The 27,189-nt window shown below is 45.2% G+C and overlaps 1 protein-coding gene across 1 annotated transcript in view; it reads right to left on the bottom strand.

Moving 5' to 3' along the window:
• MSH2 (mutS homolog 2) overlaps positions 1-27,189 on the bottom strand; it is a 530,159-nt gene that overhangs the window by 229,080 nt on the left and 273,890 nt on the right. The window contains exon 10 of the mRNA XM_069234037.1: positions 7,754-7,904. Coding sequence (XP_069090138.1) covers positions 7,754-7,904 — 151 coding nt within the window. The remainder of the gene's footprint in view (positions 1-7,753; positions 7,905-27,189) is intronic.

Below are 27,189 nucleotides of genomic sequence, written 5' to 3'. Positions count from 1 at the left end.
GGATCCAGAGATTTTTCTCAAGCAGTACACTGCGTGCCATCAGGTGGCGTTGGTCGGCTCTGCGTCTGTCATCGGAGTCATGCGCACCAGACTGGATGTCGCAGATCCTACAAAGCACCACCATGGCACACTGAGGTCAGTTCCTTCGCACCACTTTCCACACCAGAAGAACGGAGCCATGAAGAAAACTGACCACTGGTGCATTAAGACTAGGGCCTTGAAAGGGAAGTCCCTGTCCCTAGAAATCAGTTTGCAGAGCAGAGAGGATGGGTGGGTTGGTAATATGTCTCTACTAGATAAGGCGTTAGCGAAGGTTAGTAACTTGTTCAACTGACAGAGACTTCTAGTTGCAGATTCCAAGCAATACCAGCCCCAGAGGTGGGTCTGCAAAACAAGATCATACTAGGAAGACCTGCAGCACTGAATGGGCAAAGTATCCATCCCTTCGGACCCGACTGTCCAGGCAATAATGTTTGCTAAGCATGTGAAAGGATACCCACGTTGCTGCCTGACAAGATGTCCAGGACTAGAACTCTGAATGCTAACGCAGCGGTTGCAGCTGTCGCTGATAGAGTGAGCGCGTAAACACTTTGGGGGATGCTTTTTAGCCAATGCATAGCACATTTTAATGCAGAAAAAAACCCATCTGGAGATGGTTTTCTTCTGCACTGCCCAACTTTTCTTGGCATCCACATAGCCAATAAAGAGTTGATCATCCACCCAGAACTATTTGGTAGGCTTCAGGTAGAATGTCAACACTCAATTGTGAAGAGGCTCAAAGTGAGCGCACACTAGGAATGTCAGAACCAAATACAAATTCCATTGGGGCATGATGAATGGGGATGGAGGGAACATTCGGGTAAGACCCTTAAGAAACCTAATAACAATATAAGACTTAAACAAAGAGGGTTGGTCAGGTAATCTCAGAAATGCAGAGATGGCAGATGAATAACCTTTGAGGGTATCCAAATCAGAACCAAAGAAAATATGAATAGAACCTCTGAGAGAGGGAGTCAGCAGATTTGACTGTGCACTATGCCACAAATTTGTTCCAATAACAGGTGTATACCGTTTTGATGCAGGGCTGCGGAGATTACATTACAGACTTCGGGTGGAAGGTCAAAGCTGTCAACTGCCCCCGCTCAATCTACACGCAAGAAGGCGGAGACTGGACAGGTCTGAGTCGAGAAGCCTCCCTGGATGCTGCAACAGAAGATCCTCCCAAATGGGCAGTGTGATCGGAAGATCGATGGTCATGCTCAACAGCTCAGGATACCAGACTCTTCATGCCTCAGTCTGGAGCCACAAGGATTACTTGGGCCTGGTCATTCTTGATCTTCTTGAGAACTCTGGGCAGAAGTGGCATGGCCAGAAAGGTGTACAGGAGGCCTGAGCTCCACTCAAGATGAAAAGCGTTGTTGAGTGAGTGTTAGCTTGGAAACTCCAATGTGCAAAATAGCTAACATTGCATGTTCTCTACAGAGGCGAACAGATCTAACCAAGGCTCTCCCCACTGCTGAAAGAGGCCTTGCGCTAGCCTTGGATGGAGACGCCATTCCTGAATGACTATGCATCGACTAGTGAGTTTGACTGCTCTGGCGTTGACAGCCCGCCAGTTGTTGAACCACAAGGGTTATGCCTTGGTGTTTCAGCCATGTCTAGAGGCGTACAGCTTCTTGACAAAGGGTCTACAATCCCACTCCGCCCTGCTTGTTGCAGTAAAACATGGTGGTGGTGTTGTCCGTGATTATCTCCAACACATTCCCTTTTAGAGAGGGAAGGAATGCTTTCAAAGCAAGCCTGATAGCCCAGAGATCCAAAAACATTGATGTGGAGTCTGTACTCTGCCAGAGACCAGAGACCTCTGATCTCTACCTCTCCCATGTGGCAGCCCCATCACAAAAGTGATGCATCTGTCACTATTATAAGACCTGGTTGGGCAAAGGAAAGGGATCTGCGGTTGACCCAATTGAGATTCGAAAGCCACCACTGCAGATCTTATGCAGTTCCCTCCGAGATCTGGACCATGTTGGAGAGGTTTCCTTGATGCTGTGCACACTGGAACTTCAGGTCCCACTGCAGAGCCCCCCGTATGCCACATGGCATGTGTCACCAGCAGGATGCAGGAGTCCATGAGGTCCAGCAGCCTCACAGTCATTCTCACTGAAATCCAAAACAGAGGCTAAAACATTGGAATCAGAGCCTCAATATCCTGGACTTGCTTTTCAGGAGGATAAGTTCGAAACTGCAATGTGTCTAGAACAGCTCTGATGAAGGGGAGCATCTGAGAAGGAGTCAGGTGTGACTTCGGCATGTTTATAGTGAACCCCAGCGAGTGCAGAAGGTTTGCCGTAGTCTGAAGGTGGGAGACGACCATCTGGAGCGTGCTCGCCTTCATCAGCCAGTCGTTCAAATAGGGGAAGACTAAAACCCCTAACTTGCGCAGATGAGCTGCAACCACTACCATCACTTTTGTGAACACTGCAGGGGCGCTACTAAAGGCGAAGGAGAGCAAAGTAAACAAAGTGCTTGTGGCCTACCACGAATCGCAAGTAGAGTCTCTGGGCAGGCAGAACAGATATATGGAAGTAAGCATCTGGCAAGTCCAACGCTCTCATCCACGCTCCAGGGTCCAAGGCAGATGAGCCAGGGTGAGAATTTTGAACTTCTAAAACCTGAGGAAGAGATTGAGGGCCCGGAGATCTAAAATAGGGCCAAGGCCCTTATCCTTCTTGCCCAACAGGAAGTAGTGGGAATAACAATCACAACCTACTTCTGGTGCAGGAACCCTCTATATGGCCCCGTAAGCCAAGAGAGACGCGACTTCCTTGCGGAGGAGTGCCAAATGATCATCCAAGAAATGCTTGTAAGACGGTGGCATGGTTGGAGGTGTAGTCTCGAAGAGGAAGGAGTAGCCCCCTTCAGACTATTTGCAAAATCCACCTATCCGTCGTGATGGACTACCAGTGGGGCAGGTGATGGTGCATCCTGCTTCCTACTGGTCCGGGATGGGATGCCTGACTAGGAGGGTTTGGTGGTCGCAATGGGGGCAGAGGTGGACTGGGCAGAACTCTGCCTCCCTGACCCACAAGCCCGTAGGATTCCATGTCCATGGCTACACAGCAGCTGAGTAGCATGCGCGGCCGGGTGGCTGGTATGGAAAGGATGCAAGAGGGAGCCCCTTCCGTGGCCACAAAAGGAGCAAAAAGCAGACTGTGCAGGGCGAGAGGCTGCAGCGAGGCCAATGGACCGCCGTAGCCCGGGACTCCTTAAAACGCTCAAGTGCAGAGTTCGCTTTGTCTCCGAAGAGACGTGTGCCATCAAAGGGCATGTCCTTGATAGACTGTTGGACATTGTCCGAAAAGCCAGATGTCCTAAACCAGGCATGGCGCCTTAAGGCCACCGTTGATGCAACCAATCCACCCAGTGAGTCAGTCGTGGCCAGCCCACAAAGGATCGTGAACTTGGTCGCATCCTTCCCATCAGCAATGGTTTGGGAGATAATGGCCCAGGCCTCCTCCAGGACCTGCTGCAACACTTGCGCAATTGTATCCCATAAGGAACGGCTGTAGTGGCCCAAGAGGCATGCGGTGTTCCCAGACCACAACGCCAGACTGGAGGAAGAAAACATCTTCTTCCCAAGCTGATCCAGTCTTTTTCATTCCCTATCCTGGGGTGGATGGGAATGTGCAAGAAAATAAAGAACCCTGGATGACAAGGCTCTCCGGCGTAGGGTGTTGAGGCAGGAATTTAGGGTCGTTCAGCACAGGCCGATGGCGGTGGCCGATTGTCCTATTTACAGGAGCCCCTGTGAGGGCTTCATTAAAGGGTAAAAAAGGGTTCTAAAGTGGAAGCTCCAGGCTGAAGCACCTCTGTCAGGAGGTTAATCCTGACCGCCAGAGAAGGAAGCTCACGCTGAGAACCTCAGCTGGCCTACTGATCACCACAGAATATGATGGCATGAGGGTCCACCGACCCCTCCAAGCCTTCCTCATATCCATAACCATACCCATAGAAAAAAGGGTCAGAATCCAAACTAGGATGAGAAGACCCCATCGGAGTCGGATCCGGCATCTAGTGACGCTGTTCCGGCTCCATGTAGTCAGGGATCAGGATTGGGATTGGGACAATGTCTATTGTGGGCCCGACCGGCGTCGGGAACGTCAACAGCTTTGCCGGCCCTGGGGAAGGTCGTGTTGGCACGACTGGCGTCGGCACGGTTCCGGTAACGGATCCAGAGGGGTCCTCATTGGCTGGAGCCAAAGCCGCTGGCACTGACCTGGAAAGGCCCACATCTGACCACCCAGGCCCAAAGCCGCAGCAGGGAGGTCAGTCTACCCAAAGATGAGGCGCATGGCCTCATAAAACTCCTTCAGCTGGGACGGGGTGGTGCTGGCTCCCGGAATGTCGGGGGGCGGAGAGCGGACCAGAAGAAGGCTTCGCGGACAGCTGCCTAGGTCGCTGACACACTTACCATGTCGCATCGGCTGAGAGACCGGGTGAAGTCAAAGAACGTTTGGCCTTCTTCAACTTTTTATGACGTAAGTATCCTGAACAGTCTTGAGACCTTTCTCTCTAATGAGACTGGGAGTCGCGGGCCGCCATGAGCTTTAGGGAACGCTCCCTCAAAGCCTTCAGGTTCATGGCCTGGCACTCTGAGCATGACTTCGGGTCATGGTCGCGCTCCAGACACCACAATCACATGAGGTGCGGATCAGTCACTGACATCATTCGGTGACAGGAGTCACGCAGTTTGAATCCAGTCTTCCGTGACATCCCTTGACGCACCAAAAAAGTCAAAAATGGCAACAAAAAAGTCGAATTTAGTCAAAAAGTGACTAAGGGTATCTCTTCTCTTGATCTGCGGTGGTGCCTATTTACTACTGCGACGTCATTACAGCGACCACACCAGCGATGGACGTGGAGTATACCGACGACACCTGACGGCGCACTAGGGTACTACTCGAAGAAAAATCTCCATATCCAGCCTGACGCTTGGGGGAAATTCTAAGGTAAGGAATCTGCAACTAGAAGTCTCTATCAGATAAAAGCAGAACAAGAGGGAGAAAGCAACACAGGTACGGGGAAATTTTAAGATGTAAAAAGAACCGAGCCTGAGGGGGTCGTGAGAGAGAACATCATGAGGGTATTCACAGGAAAGAGCAACATGTCTGACTCACTGAAAAACTGAAAGTTGAAGTGGAGTTATAAATCAAGTAGTATGATTTCAACTTAAGGTTAAAAAAAAATATATAGGAGCTGAGGTGGATGAGATTGTTTTGTTAAAGGTTTTTGGGAGATTCATCAAACAGAGCTGTTAGACCTGACAGCCTTAGGGTGGTCTTCTCCCAACTATTTGCCTGCCTTGTTCTATTTTTCTGATCACATATCTGCTGGTTTTAAGACTCTGTGCACTTTACCACTGCTGACCAGTGCTAAAGTGCTTGTGTTCCCTCCCCTAAACATGACAACATTGGCTTCTACACAAATGGCAAAATTATTTTACCTAAAAGTCACCAGTAAAGCGCAATATATGTGCCCAGAGCCTGTAAATGAAATGCTGCAATGGGCCTGCAGCATTGATTGTGCCACCCACATAGGTAGCCCTTAACCATGTCTCAGGCCTTCCATTGCAAGGCCTGAATGTGCATTTTGTCTGCCACTTCGACTTGGAATTTAGAACTACTTGCCAAGCCTTAAACTTTCCTTTTATTACATGCAGGTCACCCCTAAGGCAGGCCCTAAGTAGCCCACAGGGTAGGGTGCTATGTAAGCAAAAGGCAGGTCATGTACTTCTAAGTTTTACATGTCCAGAGAAGTGAAAAACTCCCAAAGTCCTTTTTCACTATTGTGAAGCCTGCCATTCTCATAGGCCAGCATTGGAAATTCTCTTATGTTCTCTTAAGTGGGAATTTCTGACCTTAAAGGAGTGCCATTCTCATGTTTGGTATGCTTGGGGTGGTAGTGAGAAATCCTGCTTACTGTTGAATATGGATTTAACATTACTATTTTAGAAATGGCACTTTCTCTGCACTTACTGCTCTCTGTGCCTTACAGCCTGTCTCCAAACCCCGTCTAGTCTGTGCTGATTGATAGCTCCCCTTGAGCATTCCATCCAGAAAGCCATTAACATAGGACACTCAGCTGCATCTGCATACTGATGGGTCTGCCTGGGCAGGAAGGGTGTAGGGGCTCTCACACTTCAAAAGCTAGTGGCCTGACCCCATACAAAGGACTGATAAATCCCCACAGATCTCGTGGCAGACAGGACTGGGATGAAACGGGAACTGGTGCACTTCAAAATCACTCTTTGAAGTTTCCTCCACTTCAAAGGCACATTTGAGTATATATACTGGGTCTGCGACTTCTTAAAAGCAGACACTTCTGGACCTACAACTGGACTCTGTCAGGAGTGTAGTGATGCCCAAAGGACTCAAATGGACTGCTTTTCTGGAAGGACTGCTCTTCCTCTTGTTGCACTGCTACTGCTTGACACTGCTGGAAGGACTTTGCCTTCCCACCACAAGTGATCTCAAAGGGCTGATCAGCTCGCCTCCTTTTAAGAAGTCTAAAGGCCATCAAAGACTTCACCTAAAAGAGAAAATCCATGCCTCAACGTGCCTCGCCGGCAAAATTGATGCAACGCCTGTCTCATGACTGAAAAATCAATGCAACCCCCTGCAGAATCAACACAGGGCCTATCTCTCGGCTAAAAACAAAATCGACGTATGCCTACAGAATTGAAGCAGCGCCTGTTTCATCATGGTTCTATCATCACAGCACATCTGGATTTTCCACGCTCGGTCCCCGGGTATCAATTTGTCATCAACCCTGACCCCACAGTAAGAAACTCGTCATGCACTGCTACTTACCCTACATATTACATTGGTTATGACATTTTATGAATCATTGATAATATCACTGCAATATTTACAACAAAATTATTGATGAGAAAACTGTGCATGGCGGGGACGCAAGTTATATTTTACTTAGATGACAAGTTATAGTGTCTAGAGATAAGCATAACTTTAACTGAGGAATTTCTATGGTTTTGTGCGTGCAAAATCAGAACCTAACTTTAGCATCCCTCTAACCTTTGGTTTTTAGTGAATTTCTAAGGTTTTTTTCATTTTATTTCCTAACTATGACCTCTCTGCAATATTACAGGGATGTTAAACTTAGGTTTAGATTTTACAAACATAAAACTATAGAAATATCAACAGTTAAAGTTATCTCAAGAAACTATAACTCATACCCCTGCCATGCAGTTTTCTCATCAATAATTTTACTGCAAATGCTGCTGTGATAGTATCAATGATGTCATAGAAGATGTCATGAATGATGTAATATGTGGGCTAATTAGCAGCGCATGGTGAGGGCAGAAGTTATAGTTTCTTAAGATAGCTATAACTAGGACTGACGAGATTCTATGGTTTTATTTGGGTAACACCTGACCCAACTACAACCATGTATGTATATTTGCTAGATAAGCAGACATTTGAGGTGAGCAAATCTAGAGTGTCGCTGGTGTTGCAGGGTGTTCCTTACTAGAGCTACTCTCCACCTAAATTTGGGAACTTCCCAGAGTTCTCTCTTGTTTTTTGTATATTTATATGGTAGCTTTAAAGTTGTGTTCAAACAGAGGAACTGTTCTTTTTGTTAAATCGCACGTTGACATCAGTTTATAGCACAGACCCGCTCAGACAGAAGACATTCCCAAGTGAATACATAGTAATAGTACCGGCTGCACTACCTGTTAGTAAATCGTACTCCGTTCTTCTGGATGTCGATAGTAGTAAATTTCTTGTTGTTCCTCAAGGCTTTCTCTTCCTTGCAGGTAATTCTGAAGTAATGTCCTAATTGAGAGTTCGACTCCAGTTTTATTGTCTTGCCAGCATCCAAACCTTCAGGGCAATAAAACAAATTGTTTATCAGAAGCATTCACAACATTTAATAACAAAGATTTGGCGCAATATGTTATTAGATTCTGAGGACAAGAAATCTGAAGCAGACTTTTTATCCAATGCACGGGTTAAGGATTCTTCCAATGCTACCTTTATCAGATTTTAAATTTGTGGATGTATACCTTTGAGAATGACTAACTTACTTGCTGCAATCTGTATCACATCCAGAATCATAAGCACTTGCCTTAGAAATGCATTAAATCAAAGCACTGCACACAGGCTGTCAAAGAGGAGTAAATATGAACAACATTTAGCTCCAGTTGCCAAGAGCGTTACAGGTCCCCTGGCAATTAAATTCCCGAGTGTGAAATATTAACTGGTGCCTCGGGGGATTTTAAGAGGAGGAAAATATATTGAGCGAGTAATCTGGCGAATGTCATAGCCTCGACATGATCAGATTACAATTACAGACTATTATGCTTGAATCGAATAAAAAGCATTAAGTAAACAAATAAAATGTGAACGTGCATCTTTGACTTTGTGTCATCCTAATTAATCCCAGCATTTCGCAATCCATCCAGAACACCGTTGCATTCTGAAGCCACTGCATTAAAAAAATATATTATCTGTAACAACTGATAATATGCAATTTACTGTTTAATTAAGTGCGCAAGGTTTTGGAACACTTACTGTTAATCTACTTGCAAGTAAGAGCAAAATACAGCATGCCTGATGCAAGGATTAACTGATTATGAAGAAGGCCGAGAAAAGTGAAGCTAAAGCAGTCACTGTCACAACTTTGTACTAGAAGTAGCATTTGCACTCTGATCCATCTAAGTTTCAAATTCGTTCCAATTAGTCTTTGGCGTTTGCAAACCAAATGAAGTGGCCGAAATGAAGACGTTATGATTTGATCATTCATGACCCGGTGAGTCCAGGAGAGCAGCTGCATCGGAGGGCTGTGGTGGTGAAGGGTGTGGGAGGCACCGGACTGGACTTTGCTGGTCCCCGCGAGCAGGCATGGACTTCTGCGGCCTACTGCTGTTTGCCGGCAGCTGTTCAGGCTGGGCTCAGCAGCGCTTCTCCCGGTGGCTGAGCTTAGCCCTCCGCCACGTGCGATAAAGATCTCCTGTATTGGGGGTATGACTGAGCATCTGGCTGCTCACACCACGTCGCAACGCTGGAGCTGGGCCTACCGCGGCTGGATGATACAGTGTAGTATTCTAATGTTTATGTTGTGTTGGGAATGTGGGGTAGCGATCGTTCCGACCGCGGCAGTTGGTGTCAGCTGGCCGGGGAGGAGGATCGCGCTTGATTCCTCTGAATAAACTTCATAGCTTCTACCTGCAAGAAGCCTTCCTTGTCAATCTTTTACAACATTTTTGGCGACGAGGGCCAGCTTTAGTGGAGTAACCGCGGTCCAAACGAACCCAGGTGTACGAGCGGACAGTGGCTTATGGCGCGCTGTGCACTGCGCCAGTCGTCAATTTCCCCATTGCATGAAGTTCATAAGCGAAATGTCGTCAAGGAGGAACGCGTGTTTTCTCAGCTGGTAAATCGTTATGTTATGAACTTCCTGTTTGTCTGCCTCGTCTTGTTCTCAGCGCTGTTGTGAAGACCAGTTTAAAATCACTGTGTGAACCGAGGAAGCTACAAGCCCCGCCTTATTTTCCTTATTAGAGGAAAGCAAACTATTCGTTCCTTAGCTAAGGGAAAGGAAAGATCCTTAGCAACCAAACAGATTAAAAGTTACACTTTAACTCAACGTTGTCATGGCTTCTGCTATAAATATACCAGCACAATTTTTGGATAATAGAGGGTAACCCTCTATACAATGGGAAGAGTTGATAGACCTATTTGAAAACTACATGGTGGCATTGGATGGGCAAAATTTCTCTGTGCACAGAAAGAAAGCACTGTTATTAGGCACAGTTGGCAGAGAAGCTCATCATATTTTCAAATATCTACTGGAAATTTGTAATGACGATGGACAACCATGTGATGTCTATGAAGAGGCGAAATTACGTTTTGAAAAGTGATTTGCCAAAGAAGAAAATATAGTGTTACAAGTTTTATACCAGGCCACAAAAGGATGGAGAGTCATTAGAAGATTGTTTCTAGTTTACGTGAACTGCCGGTGAAGTGCAAATTTGGTCCTATGACTGATGAGCTAAATCGAGATCAATTAATTGGACAGTGCAGGAGTAAAAAAATGCACAAACGGTTATGGGCTGCGAAGAACCCTTCCCTGAAGGATGCAATTTCCATTGCAAAGATCGTAGAAGAATCAGATTTGTGCATGCGAGAGATGAACAAAAAAAGGGAATGGAAGCAGTGAAGGTGGAGAGGAAGTTGCTGTGATATCTAAGAAACCTAATCTGTTCAAGCACAGTGGTGCTCCAAGCAGTAAACATGGGTCAAGAGATTCGCCTAAAGTTTGTGCACGGTGTGGGAGCTTTGCGCATACCAGCGATGCTAAATGGTGTTTTGCTATTAATAAAGACTGCAGGCAGTGTGGTCGCAAGGGGCATTTTGCACGAATGTGTAAAGACAGCTTCAAAACAAGAGTTGCTGTAGCTGATCCGGCGGAGGAAGGCTGTGACAGTGACCGCATCTTACTTGTTCAGACTTCTGGAACAGACAAAGGGAGAAAAACCAGGCCGAAAGGAATCTTTACTATAGCCGACAAAGAAGTAGAACTAATGGTGGACTCGGGCTCACTGTATACTATTGTCCCAAAGTCACTGTGGCTTTAGTTATGGCATGATATTTCTTTGTTACCTAAAGATATAAATCCTAGAGGGTATCAAGGGGCGGAGATGGATGTTGTGGGTTATTTTACTTCTAGCATTAAGTTTGACAATCGTTGTGTGAAAAGGGAAAGTTTATGTGGCAGAATCTGGTCCAACGATTTTAGGGTGGGAGCATCAGTATGATTTGCACATCATCATTGACCCCATTCCGACAATAAGGTCTTGATAGTAGAAGATGAACCTTTAGAGAAAATTCTTGGCAATGCTAAGGATGTGTTTGATGAGAAGTTGGGGGAGTTGAGAGGGTATGTCCACAAAATTGTGTTGGAAGAGGGTGCTGTAGCAATGAAACACAAAGTGAGGAGAGTACCGTTGGTGGTGGGAGAAGAAGTGAAGAAATTGTTGCAAACTATGATAGATATGGGCATAATTGTACCTGTGGGGGCCTCACCTTGGGTTTCACCAGTTGTCATTACAAAAAAAGGGATGGCAAAGCTTCGCTTCTGTGTGGATTTACACAGTTTAAATAAATTTAGTCACAGACTCCTTTCCTCTTCCAAACATAAATGAACTCTTGGCTCTCCTCAAAGGAGGGAAGTTTTTTTCAAAATTGATTATGAGGAGTGCGTACCACCAAATTAGATTACATGATGAGTCTTGTGCCCTCACTGCCTTCGTGACCATGGAAGGTACGTTTCAGTTCACCAGAATGCAATTTGGACTGTCCTCTGCAGCAAATGTGTTTCAGAGAGTCATGTCGAGCCTCTTCTCGGGATTACATAACGTGTTGTATTTTCAAGATGAAATTTTGATTTTTGGTCAAACAGTAAGTGAACATAATTCTGTTCTTAAAGCGGTTCTTAACAAATTGAAAGAGAGTGGTTTGACATTGAGGAGTGCACATTTTTGGTGGAGGAAATTGATTACTTAGGTCAAACAGTATCTGGAGATGGGTACAGACCCAAAGAAGACTTGTTAAATGCTATTTGGTCAGAACCCATTCCTAGTACCAAAGATCAGTTGCGTTAATTTATGGGTTTGATAGAGTATTACAAGTTTGTTGAGAATTTTGCAAGGAAAACTGAAAGTTTAAGAAGGTTGCTGAGGAAGGGGTCCAACTTCAAGTGGAGAAATGAGCAACCGCTTGCGTTTGATATGGTAAAGGAAGATATTTGTGGAGCAGGTATTTTGTCTCCTTTTGATACTCATCTAAGGACCATCCTCACGGTGGATGCGAGTGCATGTGGTTTGGGGGCCATACTTTCTCAAGTAACTAAAGGGAAAGAAGCTACTGTGGCTTTTGCATCGCGGTCGTTGACGCTGTCTGAACGGAATTATTCTGTTATTGAACGCAAAGCTTTGGATGCTGTGTGGTCAGTTGAGTACTTTAGAACCTTTCTTTGGGGCATAGATTTCACTTTACGGTCCGATCACAAACCACTACTCAAAGTTTTGAGTCCTGGTGGTGCTGGTAAAGGTTCTGCTAGGCTTGCAAGATTAGCTGCTAGATTCCAAGAATATCGCTTCAGTATGAGTTATATTCCCGGTTGGGAAAATGCTTGAGCAGATTGCCTCTCTAGACTCCCTTTAGACCCATTGGGTTTGGTCAAGGGTGAGGATATACTTCAAGAACAAGAAGGAGTAGTGTCTTGGTTGAGTGACATTGAGGAATGGGGCGAAGGCACTTTTTCGGCAGAGGAGTGGATGACGTGTATGGAGAGAGACTCAGTTCTCAAGGGTGTCATACATATGACTGTAGAAGGTAAAAGGAGGGACAGCACGGTTGTTCCTTCCTTGAGACCTTATTTAAAATTGGTGGATGAGTTATCTGTTCTAGATTCGCTCTTGCTTATGAGAAATGACAAGTTTATTCCACCAGAAGGTCTAAGGAAGAGGATTTTGGGGTTGGCTCATGAGGGTCATTTGGGTCAAACCATTAGTAAGAAGAGAGTCAGGGAACACTTTTGGTGGCCAGGCATGGATGATGTGATCTCAAGGTGGGTTGTAGATTGTACAACGTGTAAAGAGAACGAAAAAAGGTTGAAAACTGGTGCGCATGGAATTCAGGGCCATATTGAAGATCCTGGGCTACTGTGGTGGAGTGTGTGTTTAGCTTTCATTGGTCCCATGCAGGGTATAGGAAATGCATACAAAAATGCTGTGATCATCGTTGGTGTGTACTCTAGATGGGTGGTCGTAAGATTCGTACGTGAAATTACCACCAAGAGCACTATTGAAGTGTTGACGGACGTTTTTCTGGAAGAAGGTCTTCCCAGAATCCTAATAACAGATAATGGAACTCAACTTACTTCTCATGAAATGAAGAAGTTTTTGGAGAACTCAGGGATCATTCATAAGCGTACTGCTCTATATAATCCTCAAGCCAATGGAATGGTAGAGAGAATAAACTGATTGGTGAAAGGCACAATTTTAATGGGTGTGCAGAGTGGAAAAGATGTAAAGGAAATTGTGAATGAGATGGTTTGGGCCCACCGTACTACATTAAATTAGTCTACAGATACAACCCCGTTTGAAAGAACGAGGGGAAGGATGCCAGGTTTGAAATTACTGCCAGCATGGTTATTGGATGGTGCTGTGTGTAATACAGAGCTTTTAAACAAAGAAACAAGAAAAAACGATTTTGAGGAAGGTGATTGGGTAAAGATCAGGCATGGCAGAGTTGTTGGTGGTCTTCCTAAATTCTGGGGTCCTTTTAGAGTAAAAAAGGTGGGAGCTAATCATGTTGAGTTGGAAAATAGGGACAAATGGAATAAAAGGAAGCTTGCGCTCTACCAAAGGAGGGAAGAAGGTGATGTGGTGGTTAAGGAGAATTCTCTTTTTAGTACGGACTACAACAGTTTTATGTTCATGAGTGATAAAGAGTTAATTGCCAAGTCGGATGAGAATGCTTCTGGGGTTGCAGAATAAGTGTTGCATAGTCCGGTTATGAGTGGTACTGAGCGTGTTCAGGAGGGAGCAGATTCTGGTTCAGCAGAACCTGTTTCCATTGACGGCTCTACAGATGGTGGTCGCAACCCAAGGACTCGCATGACCGCCTGGTTATTTAAGAGATTATATTCAGTTTGTTTGAACTGTATCTAGGTTTACTTTTGCTTTCCAGTTTTAACATCGTTTTTTTTTTTTTAGGTTAATTACGATTGTTTATGTTGCTATATTAGTATCTTATTATTCTCTGTTCTCTTTTCTTGTGCGTGTGGGTGTCTTGGGAAAAATCGGAAGGGAGGGGGATGTGTAGTATTCTAATGTTTATGTTGTGTTGGGAATTGTGGAATGTGGGGTAGCGATTGTTCCGACCGCAGCAGTTGGTGTCAGCTGGCCGGGGAGGAGGATCGAGCTTGATTCCTCTGAATAAACTTCATAGCTTCTACCTGCAAGAAGACTTTCTTGTCAATCTTTTACAACATACAGCCAGCCCCCTCAGGGCATTAGAAAGGCACAATCAGTTTGGAGAGCTGCCACCCTGAGAGAAAGAAGGACTTGTACCTGTTGAACCCAACCACATCGCACTGTGCTAGGGCCTGGAGCGGCCGTTGAAATGGACAGGAAAACGAGGCTCCACATGGGCGCATATACAAAGGCCACTCTGCGGACGCGCTTTGATATTCCGGTGCCTGGCCCTGCAATGGTCGTGAGCACTTGCTGCAGGCGATCAAGTTTGGTGGGCCACGCGAGGAGAGGGACTGCGACTGCATGCCTGCAAGGCTCAGACTAGCGTTGGTACATCTATCTATAAAACTACCTCACCTCTCTGCGGTTCTCCTAGTTGTACCCAGTGATCCATTGTTTGACCGGCATCACAGAGATGGGTAAGGCAGACAAACATCAGCAGCGACTTACATTCAAGTCCTGATGGCTTCCACGGTCTCAGCTGGATCCCATAACTGCACCGGAGCCTGCCTTGTAGTCGCCAGAGACAGCTGCACTCGAGAAAACCCTGTCAGCTATGCAGCAGAGGCTCCAATCCATAGATGGAAAGATTGACACCCTTAACATCCGAATGGAGCACATGGGAACAAAATTGGGACAAACAGTGCATTTCAACAACCAAAGACGCATTACAAGCAGTTACCTTTAAATGCCTTAACATGGAAAAGGTCATTCCGCTGATACAACCGAAAATCGAGACCTAGAAGCTAGATCATGAAGAAATAGCCTGTGGATCAAAGGGGTGCCTGAGTCAACCAATATCAGCAAAATGGCCACTTGTGTGACATTTTCGGAGTTAACAACCTTTTGCCCATGCTGATGGTGGAAATTGCCCACAGATCGTTGATGGCTCAGCCCCCACCAGGTGTGCCGCTGCAGCCCATCATTGCAAGGCTCTTTAATTATCAAAATTGGGACGCGGTCCTCTGCCTGGGAAAAGAAATCCATGCATTATCAAAGAGGAGACCTTGCCGTCTATCCTGATTTTACAGCAACAGTGCAAGCCAACCGCAAACAATACCTGCCAGTACATAGGAAGTTTCAACAGTTGGAAATACCATATTCCATGCTCTATCCAACCCAGGTGAGAGTAGAACATGACAGGTCACCCAAAAATTCTGCCCACACCCAAGGCGGCAATGGACTCTGTGAAGTCACTCCAGCAAAAAGGTGGATATCGCTGGCGGAGGAACACAAAGATGCTGTTGGGTAGTCCCAGGTAGTCCTTCGGATGCTTTATGCCTACGGTACTTGGATTGTCTGGTGTGGCAGATGAGCGAGGCGTCCCCCACCCAGGGACAACCCCTGGCCATTGACTGTAGGGACCACAATACTGAAATGGAACCAATGGTATACTACGCTCAGCCACCTCTGACTTGCACTAGGAGGCTGTATGCGCTTTCATCAGTCACTAGGGGATGGAGTCACACTTATTGTCACACATTCGTCAAAGCAGGTCCTCCACCATTCACACCTGGTCAGGCCCACTTCATAGTGCTGCTGCCACTATGGGATTGATGAGTTTGCCCTGACAATTGCAGGGAGACGCCTAGAAGAGCACATAGTAATTAGTCTTACCTAGTTGCGCGTATGAGAACACGACATGTAATGGACAGCAGGAAACTAGAATAAGACTTCTGTCCTGACGAAGGCAAGAGGACTTCCTTGAGAAAATACTTTTCCAAGCAAGTAAATGTAAAGAGGCCGAAACATGTTGGCATTTGCATAAGGCAGCAATAAGGGTGTACTGATTCATTCAGATCTTTGTTACACCACTGACTTCTTTTTAACCCTCCCTCGTGCCGTCACCAATAAAGTATTATCTTTAGATAGACACAAAGGTATTTTTAATTATCTACTATAAACATGGTTCTCATTGACCAGAACAAGACTTATTCTGATCTTCCTGTGCCAATAGGAGGAGGCTTTCCTGTGGTGCTACGGTTGAGACTGGCCAATGATGAAGCATGCCACTTTCAGGTGGGTGAGGCCTTTCCATCCATAAAAGAATATCCTTCGGTGAGAACTGATAAACACAAGAGTGATAAGCTAGCTAAGCGACTTTAACCTTAGAAATATGAACCCACTCCACTGTGTGCTTCCCCCCCCCCCCCCCAATATAGTATTACTCCTTGTCATTGTCTGCTGCAGGTCTCACCAGACGCTATGGAGAAATCTGACGCACACAAACAAAAAACGCCATTTGAACCCAGACAGTGCATGAGAGGGATAGCAGTTTACACTGATGCTACAGACCTGTAGAGGGCATTGCAGTAATGAGAAGACAAGGATGATGATATGAAAAAACTGTTGAGAGCTATGCAGGACAGACTGGTCTGCAAAGATAATAAAATGAACACCATCAATACCAGGATGGGCTTCATAGTGTTCAAGCTTGAGAAACATTACAACAGGCTTGTGAAGACAGAAACCTGTATCTCCGCAATGAAGAAACATCTAGTGGCAAAAAAAAGCAAGACACTTTTGAACATGGAGGCGCTGAATGTAATTGTGGCAAAATATGAGTACTTAAAGGTTAGGTCTAGCCAAAACAATATCTGCATATTAGGTATCTGGGTCAGCAAACATGAACAGGGTAGAGGAGTATGCGGAATGCCTTCTGTTGACAACTTTTAGTGAGGAAGCGTTACACCTCTTATTAATGGGTGAGCAAGCGCACAAATCACTGGCAGTGCAGCCACCACCAAGTGCCCTAGTGCACTCCATTATTGTGTGCCTTCTCAACTTCTGCAACCCTCTGATTGGCCCAAGAGAAATGCAACATCACCTTTAAAGCACAAACCATTTAATTATTTTCAGATTTCATTATAGCGGGTCCAGGAAGCCAGGCAGAAACTAATTCTGATCAAGAAACAGTTCTCAATGTAAAAATTAAACATGCATTCAAATATGCAACGCTCTAGTCATCCCACTGAAGGTACCATTTCTGAAAAAGGTGTATCAAACTGGAATTATCAGGGGCCTCATGAAGACACAGACACATACACTCTTCATGATCATTGACTAGGAGGCCAAACCTGGAGGTCAGCATGTGTTTATTGTTAGGCCTAATTGTGGTCTACAATGTCTAATCTGAGTTAATCACATTTGAGACACACACTTTGCTTGATCAGACTTGATAGAGGGAGCATCATGAGAACCTGTGTCTCTCCCTAGAACATTTTCTGTGTTTATACAAGTCGGTGAAGCTTCATAATATTCTTCCAACCCCTTATTTGATGTTCCATCGCAGTGACTTATACAGAGACAACACTTTCCTCATGCTACCAGAATCCAAAGGAGAACAAACGTTTACACCCTTAGATATCTTACTGTATTATGGGTTGAGAGGCTCAAATGTACAAGCTCTGCGATCCTTCTTTGTAGCACCAGACATATTCAAGTCCTTAGAAGGACTGTTGATTGCTACTACCAACCCAGGTGAGACTGTGCTGCCAGTGGGAGGGTTAGGGATGGAAGGCGTTATGTTAGGGGAATGGACGCAGTGACCATCAAAAAAGTTTATTATCTGGTAGTTAAATTTTGAAGCATGATCATCTCATTAGCTGTGGTATGCCAACACGCGCAAATATAACTCTACCTGTGCGACATACACGATGCACAGAAGAGTCGGCTATAAAATGTACATCATAGAATGAGCTAGGCCTTAGCAACCCAGACAATATAAGACGGCCTTTGGGCTACCTTGACAGACACCTTGTAAACATAGCACTCCTTATAAAAAAGAGGCACACTCACGGAGCCCTGCCAACTGCTTTGCATCTAGATGGGCTTTGTATTTTGTCATCATGTCAGACTCTGCCTGTAGAGTAGCTACTTTTCTATAAAAAGATACGCAGTTCAGAGTCATTGACTTCATCACCAACAAACACGGTAGATATGTTATTACTATGGGGAAAGCATGGCACCACAGCAAAGATCACTAGTTAACTGCTATGGGTCGAATGTACGTGACCCCGGATTCTGTGACAGCAGGTACAGCAGGGTTCTTACCATAGCACTGCAATTGTTGCTATAGGAAGGGGATTTCAACTGCACACTTCAGCTCAGTCTTGACCGATCCCAGTTTACTGATGTGGCCCGTGTCACTTCGGACACTCAGCTGAAAGCCATGAGTAAACCTAAGCTGCTGGAAGTGTGGAGATATAGAAACCAGAAAGCTGCTGAGGGGACATTCTACTCAGCAGTATGTGGTATGTGTTTGAAGGTAGGCTACTGGGTAATAAAGCAGGATTTAGGGCTATGAGTCAGGGAAGTTACACATTTAGCTCACGTAGACCGCTCATCATTGCTGCTGAACCTGGAAGCTCCTGGCAACACACTCAGTGGCTGGCACCTTAGTCCTGAGATCCTGCTAGAAAGGGCCTTTGTGGAAGAATCACAAACTGAAATATTTTGCATATAACATAGGCACCTTTGAACACATTGGCATGGTTAGGGAGTCCTCTATCGTCACAATAAGAGGCATTTGTTGAGAAAAGAGTGGTGCCATACTCTTTCACTCCGAGAATATCTGGTCTGTCTGGAGAATGATATTAAGGGCTTATAGAGGGCACCAGAGAAAATTAAACTAATCAACGTACTGACTATAATACTTTGCCCCACATTAGTACTGTTGATGCTGAGCCTTACATCCCTCCAGAATGTGAGATTAAAATTATTAGTGTTAGCACACAGGTGTCCATTGACTCAAGATTTCTAGTCTCTCTCTTTTACAGACATGTTTTCTGAATCCTTAGATTTTAGAAAAACTTGACATTAAAAGATTCCTATAGGGTTAACAGCATTGACATGATAGGCTTTTTTATTTCTTCAATTCAATTTGAGGACAGAAAAATTCTTGTCAAAATTTATATAGCTAAGAGGAGACAACACGTGGTTAACAACATCAGGGCAATTTAGGGATGACATCTGCATTTCATGAATATAAATCTCTGAAGTTGATTAAAGTTAGACCTGACATCCTTGATATGGTTTCACTCTAACTGTTTGCCTTCAAATCTCTAGTTTTTCTGGTTTCGTTTTGCTGGCAGTAGGACTCTGGGCACTACCTAGGGCTTATAAATTAAATGCTACTAGTGGGCTTGCAGCACTAATTCTGCCACCCACTTCAGTAGCACTATAAACATGTCTCAGGCCTGTAAGTTCATCATGTGCGCGTGCACGTGTGTGTATGTGTGTGTGTGCAGCTTTAAACTGCTAGTTCGACCTGGCAAAGTAAACCTTTTGCCAGACCAAACATTCCTTTTCAATATATACAAGTCCCCCCTAGGGTAGGCCCTGGACACTGCAGAGAGCAGGATGCAATGCATTTAAAAAGTAGGGCATGTATAGATAAGTATTGCATGTCCTGGTAGTGAACTCTTAAATTCATTTTTCACTACTGCAAGACCTACCTCTCCCATAGAAGAACACTAGATTTACTTGGTTACATTTTATAAGTGTAATTTCCAACAGGAATATGTACTCAGTTCAAGTTTGGTGTCTCTGGAACAGCAATAAAAAAATTCTAACTTACGGTGAAGTCTGATTTTAAGTTAAAATTCTGAAAATACCACCTTTAGAAAGTTAACATTTTTTTTGCCTTAGCCATTTGATGCCTACAGCCTCTCCAAGTCACACAACTGGGTGTAGTTCACAGTTGGGATTTGTGTATTCCTCATAGACAGCCACACACAATGGGGAGGGTAGGTGTGATTGGATGGGCCATAACTGACAGGATTGGAGGGAGTTGCTGGGCCCTGTTCCAATTACACTTCAATAGGCTGTGTCCTGTTTCCACACACAAGGGCTGCATACCCCTTATAGTTAGTCTAGAGCCCGGGCCAGGAAAGCAAGGCACATGTGCACTTCAAAGCCATGCCTCTACATTGGAAAACATAAGGAGAGGTGAAACAGAGTGTTGAACAAATTGCAACTAATTTGTATTACCCTCCAATTAGATGAGAACAAAGTTCTGTGCAAGAAGGTTAAATATTTAGGGTACTGCATTTTGGTTGAGGGAAATTAAACCCAAGGAATCTATGATCCAAGCAATCAAGATGCACCACTGCCTAATACTAAAGAACAGTTGTCATCTTTCTTAGGCCTGTGCAAGTACTACCACAGATTTATTAATACGTTTTCATCACTAACCAGTAACACAAGAACATTTGTGAGAAAAAAAAGTGAAATTTGTACGGGCTAACAAAATGTCTAAGGCTTTTGAAAATGTGAAAACTAAAATAACCAATGCAAAGTCTCTATGTTCATTGGATGACACTGCAGAATGCACTGTCACTGGGGATGCCAGCAATATTGAAATTGGTGCAAAATTAAAGCAGCAAGTTAAAGGAGAAACCAAGACCATTACTTTGGCTTCTAGAACCCTTTCATCAGCAGAACAAATTAACTCTACTATTGTGAGGAAAGCTCTAAGTTGTATATGGACAGCTGAATATTTCAAGACCATCTGGTCATCACCCTACGTGGAGTAGTGATAAGCCGCCTCTAAATGTACTTTTGTCTGGTAACAGTAACACAGGTAAAGTATCTTTGGGACTTGTCCTTCAACATTTTATCAAGATTCTTGGAGTTCAATTTCAATTTCAGGCATATTATTTGAAAATTCAATTACAAAATGGATTTCTAGCCAAGCATGCCTCACAACAGATGTGGCTTCTTAAAAGCCTCTGTTGATGATCAACCTACATTTCAGCAAAATCTGGGCCAATAGGTACCTCCTATTTAGCCACTATGAGCTATGATGATCAAAACTGATTAGCCCGACAAAATAATTTGGATCAACTTTAGGAGACTACATAGGATACTGAATGTGACTCAAGTTGTTAAAATTCTGAATGTGCTGATTGTTTCTGTTGATCTCGAGAAGGCGCTCCAGACCTCACAGCTGGGCTTTCTCAACACTGTCATGTCAAGCATAAGGAATGGGAGAGGCTCGCCTCATTCGGCAACCCTACTATATAAGAAGCTCTCAACCCAAGGGAAAACAGGTGGTCTAACCTAGCAAGAATCTCATATTTAAGAGGACAGAAACGGCATCATCTGTCCCCACTCAGTTTCACTACTGTGATGGGAGCTTCTTTTCGCAGTTGCTGGAACCAAACAATGTGCAAGGGGCATTCCACTGTGGAGGGGGTCCACGTTGTTTCCATATATGTGTATGACCTACTATAAAACTTGGGTCGGCAGATCTGAGAACAACGTTTCAACTTGTAGCCGAATTCAAGAAGGTCTCTGGGCTCAATACCAACAAGCCCAAAATGTTTTCTCTCTAAGACCTGATGGCGTGGAGCCCGCCCTTGGTGAACCCGGAATAAAATGGGCTTTTAACCTGTTCAAATACCTGGGTGTGAATATGATGGAAATGGCCTCTCTGCAGGGTCACCCCCAAACTTTTTGCCTTCCGTTGCATTTTTGCTGGCTTTAGTACTCTGCACACTTTACCACTGCTAATTAGTGCTAAAGTGCATAAGCTCTCTCCCTTAAACATGGTAACATTGGCTTATACCCAATTGTCATATTTAATTTACTTGCAGGCCCCTAGTAAAGTGCACTACATGTGCCCAGGGCCTGTAAATCGAATGCTACTAGTGGGCCTGCAGCACTGCTTGTGCCATCCACATAAGCAGCCCCTTAACCATGTCTCAGGCCTGCCATTGCAAAGCCTGTGTGTGCCGTTTCACCACCACTTTGACTTGGTATTTAAAAGTACTTGCCAAGCCTTAAACTCCCCTTTACTACATATAAGTCACCCCTAAGGTAGGCCCTAGGTAACCCATGGGACAGGGTGCTATATAGGTAAAAGGGAGGACATGTACATGTGTGTTTTATATGTTCTGGTGGTGGAAAACTCCTAAATGTGCTTTTCCACTACTGCGAGGCCTGCTCATTTCATATGATAATATTAGGGCTACCCTCATATACTGTTTGAGTGGTAGCTTATGGTCAGAAAGGGGTAACCAGGTCATGGCCAGAATGGTAATAGACAATCCTGCTTATTGGTGAGGCTGGATTTTATATTACTATTTTAGAAATGCCACTTTTAGAAAGTGAGCATTTCCAGGCCCATAAAATCCATCTGCGCCTTACAGCCTTTCTCCAATCCACGTCTGGGCTGGGCGGGTTGACAGCTTCCTTGTGCATTTCACCCAGGCAACCACAAACACAGGATACTCAGTCACACCTGCACTCATCTGCGTATGGAATGGGTCTTCCTGGGCTGGAAGGGTGGAGGGGCCCGACACTTACATTTCAAAGGCTAGTGGCCTGCCAAACCCCCCTACTGTGACCCTAGCAGACAGATCTGTACTGAAAAGGGACCTTGGGCACTTCAAAACCACTCTTTGAAGTCTCCCCCACTTCAAAGGCATTTTTAGATATATAAACTGGATCCCTGACAGCACCAAATCAGACACTTCCTGGTACAGACACTTCTGAACCAGATACTGCAACCTGTCAAGAGAAGCTGCCTGGCTGCCCAAAGGACTCACCTGGACTGCTTTGCTGTGAAGGACTGCTGCCATGCAGTTGCCCTGCTGGCCTCTGACTCTGTTGAGAAGTGCTCTCTAAGGGCTTGGATTGAGCTTGCCTCCTGTTCCTGAAATCTCAGGGCCAAAAAGGCTTCCTCTCCTCAAGGGATCCTTGTGCGGTAAAAATCGATTCACAGCCTGCCCAGCAATGAGAAAATCACTGCATCGCCAAACACCAGAACGATGCAGCCCGACTTCCCAAATCAGAAAAATATCTTATATTTTTCTAAAACTGTTTGGTGTATTGTTCTGGTGTTTTTGATGTGTTATTGCATGATTTATTGCACAAATACTTTCACATTGCCTTCTAAGTTAAGACTGACTGCTCAGTGCCAAGCTACCAGAGTGTGGGTACAGGATAATTTGGATTATGTGTGACTTACCCTGACTAGGATTGTGGTCTCTACTTGGACAAGATTTCTAACAGTATATATATATATATATATATATATATATATATATATATATATATATAATGTGATGGATCTATGTAATTGCAACTTGGATGCTACATTGTAAACATTATAGGGCAGCATGGCCTTCTGGCAATCTCTGATGTTATCTATGATGGTTAGGTTATCTCTCACCAGCATTCTTATTCTATCCACACTTCTTAATTTCTTCACAAACTTGTTGGTGTGGGTGCCATCTAACAGGTTTAAAAACCCTGACTCCCTAATTAGGGAATCAATATGGGACTGGGGCCATCAAAGGTCCTCGCTGGAAACAACCACATTTGAGGATGGTTTGAGCACATCTGACTGATTTGTACTAGCTGGTAGCACAATTGCAGTGGATTGTGAGATGGCTGAACGGGGAGCGCAGCGAGAAGACAGGACAGCTGAGGAGGGAGCCCAATCAGGGAGTTTTGATACTACTGCTATTAAGAGGGAAGACCAATACAGAAAGACCACATGATGCTCCTTTCGATTGCACTGAAATACTGGAAGCACTTGTTGAAAAACAGCTGCTGCAGTGGACTGAGGTGGGGATGCAGTTAAGGATTGCTCCTCAGCTAGGGAGCTTAGTTCTCCAAAGTCATTTATTTATAGATGAATCTGGCTTACTTCCCAAGCAGCTTTTGACCTATAGCTCGAGGTGGCAGTTATTTAAACCACTGGTGGAACAGGGCCAGTCTCAAGTCTCCATAGTATGATCTGCTCCTATGACTTCAGACCATGGGTGAGGGTCATAAGTTGATAAGCTGGTTCCATAGAACACTTATTAGATTGGTAAGAAACCCATTTGATAAAACTAGGATGTGATGGAAGCGAAATATTGGGGTGGACCTTGATGGCAAGGTCTAGAAGACAATAAAATACACTCAAAAGTGTCTGGAAAACCCTAGACTTAAGTTCATAGTATATTTACCTCCACCAGACATACTTATACCCTTATAGAATAGATGAGATGTTAGGTGGATACCCTAGAGCCTCCCTTCTGCATACCTCTACCAGTACTTTTTTTTCCCCACAAGGTGTTGTGGGGTGTTCCCCAAATAGCGGAATCCTGGAATCAGCTCCTGTGACACTTGAATGAAGCAGTAAGCATGGAGATCTCGTGTAAGCCTGAGGTTTGCCTACTAGGTTTCTTCCTGAGGTCTAAACCCAAAAACACTTAATTTGGCATTTACACTGGCCAAGCCACTGATAGGCAATTACTGAAAAATCACTGTTCATATTCTGAATGGTGTCCCAGATGGTTGACACAGTATCAGTCCTCGTGACCTGAGACAGAAATAGTTAAGGCAGGTACAACAAATGTGCTGGATAAACTTAGTCCAACACATTGCATAATGTGAAGAACAAGGTAAAGAGGTTACTATTGTTAAAGGTTTAGTTACAGTCAGACGGCCAAGAACTGTGATTAAAGTGTTGTCAAACTTTTGTCCACAAGGTATTGCAAACAGCAAGTCTTTGGTCAAGGATTTGAATTTGTGAAATATCCACAAAGTTGTTAAAGTGCATCATCAGAATGGTAGTCAGGTTCAGTCAGCTGGAGTTGATAGTTGTAAGTGATAATGATGATTAATTATGATTTGTAATATACCAAAGTTGTCAGATATTCATAATGCTACTCATGATGTTTCCAATACAGAAAGCAAAAAAATGAATGAAACTGTGTCCTATAATGTTGTTTATACTGCTAGAGAGATTTGATTCTTGTCAAGGTGAAAATGATTTGAAAGAGACTGAGTTTGAAAAAGACGGTACCTGCATCACAGGGTATATAATGTAAGGCATCCTCAACATCTCAAATGAATATGTATATAATGTTACTTTTACACTTTCTACAACCATGTAAAGAATAACGCTAGATCTGTTTAATTATGTAAGAAATCAGGTTATTGGTTGAGGGGGTGGAAACCTCACTCAGGCAACAACCACAATTCTTTCCAGGGTGACCTGGTCAGTGAACTGCTCTGCCACCGTGTAGCTCCGCCGGCAAGTGAAGCTCTTCTATTGACTGAACTCTAACCTCTGTCAGAAGTTCGAGGCCCACCTCCACCCGCAGGCTTCTGCCTGCGCCTCAGACCCTAGTGTCTAGTGGGAGAGCTCTGCTCTTCTGCTAGGCTGCCCTCTGCCTCTTTTCTCCTAGTGTTTATTATTTTGTGTGCTGTTCTTTTGTGCCTTTTGCTTTCTGCGCTTTTTCTCTCTCTTCCTTGTTTTTTTCCCCTCACTCTTCTTTCTCACATCTCTCTCACTCTCCCACCTCTCTCTTCCCCACCGCTGCTGTCCCTGGGGCCCCGCCCCCCTCCTCACTCGTTCGCTCTTCCCACTGCTGCTGCCCCTGCACCCCCACCCCCTCCTTTCTTTCTCTCTCTCTCTCTCCTTTGCTTTTCCCGCCGCTGCAGCCCCTGCGGCCCATCCCCCTTTTTTTCGCACCATTTCCCGCCCCCGCTTCCCAGCTGTCCTCTCCTCCCGCCCCCTTATTTAATGGCAGCCGCTGTGCGGCAGAGCCACTGGCGCTCCGAAGGCACACCTAAGGCAAGCCCATCTGTGCCCGTCCGCGACCCAAACGCAACCAGCGCAAGGACCCCTGGTCCTGCCACCCGCCGCCTCTACACATCAGCAGCACTCATCGCACTCAACCCAGGACGCATCAACTGCAAGAAAGCATCACCAGCTAACACCCACGGTCCTTTCAGATGCCTCCGCTGCCGCCAAACTTAAACCACCACCAAGAACTTGGACAGAGCACAACCCATCTGCAACAACACTCCGACCCTGAAAACTCTGAAGTCCATTCTCCTCAACATCCGCTCCCTCCATAAAAACGCTACTGAAATCTGGGACCTCCTGGACAGCACCACCCTGGAAGTAGAGTTCCTAACAGAGACCTGGACCAACACCACTTCAGGCCCGGGCATCGCCATCCCCATCCTCCAGGGACACAAGATCACCAGGAAAGATCACCCAAGCCGCCATGGCAGGAGATTCGCCATCATCCACAGGTCCAACCTCCGCCTGAACACACACTCCGAAGACTCCACAAGCCTGATGAAACACCTCCACTTCAAGCTACACACCAGCCCGACATCCACCATCAGGGGAACCCTCATCTACCGCCCTGCCGGACCACGTACACCCTTTGCCGACTCCATCATGGACTGCATCTCTGCACAAGCCATCACAGTCACCAACTGCACCCTATTGGGAGACCTCAACTTCCACCTCAAAATTCTACAAGACCCAAACACCGCATCCCTCCTAGACAACCTCACCAACATAGGACTTCGACAGATCATGACGGAGCCAACACACTCAGTAGGACACACCCTGAATTCCATCTTCACCACAGGAACCTCCACTACCTTCAATCACACCACAGAACTCCCATGAACAGACCATCAAATGCATCCGTTTCACCTTCAACACTCCCACCGTCATCAGACCCAACACCAAACATTAACAACCATCACACAGAAACTAGACAAGAATAACCGACGATAAGTTCACCGCCACCCTCGCCATCGCAGCCCCCACCATCACACACGACGAACCAAACACTGCAGCACATACCTTCCACAAATGGATCGCCAATTGCGCCAACACCATAGCCCCCCTCAAAAAGAACAGCACCATCCAGGCAAAGAAAGCCAGCTGGTTCACCCCCGAACTCCGATAATCTACGCGCATTTGTCGCCGCCTTGGAAAAATCTGGAACACCACCACCAACTCATCAGAAACACCAGAAAGAAAGCTATACAAGACAGAATCTCAGCACACAACAGCAAGGAACTCTTCAGCATCATCAAGGATTTCGCCCAACCCAACAGTGAAACAACAGACATCCCACCCTCACAGGACCTTTGTGACAGACTCAACATCGACTTCCACCACAAAATCAAGACCATCTACAACAGTTTTAGCAAAGACAACCTAAGCACAAAACTCCTTCTACCAAAACCAGATACCAACAAGCCAACAATCACCACTTGGATTCCCCCTCACCACCGAAGATACACTGAGAACAATGAAGTCCATACACTCCAGGAACTGCACGGAACCATGCCCCCACCACATTTTCAAC

Source organism: Pleurodeles waltl, chromosome 5, assembly GCF_031143425.1.
Source record: "Pleurodeles waltl isolate 20211129_DDA chromosome 5, aPleWal1.hap1.20221129, whole genome shotgun sequence".
NCBI classification, from domain to species: domain Eukaryota; kingdom Metazoa; phylum Chordata; class Amphibia; order Caudata; family Salamandridae; genus Pleurodeles; species Pleurodeles waltl.
The sequence above is the reverse complement of the archived record's forward strand: the minus strand, read 5'-3'. Positions and strand labels throughout refer to the sequence as shown.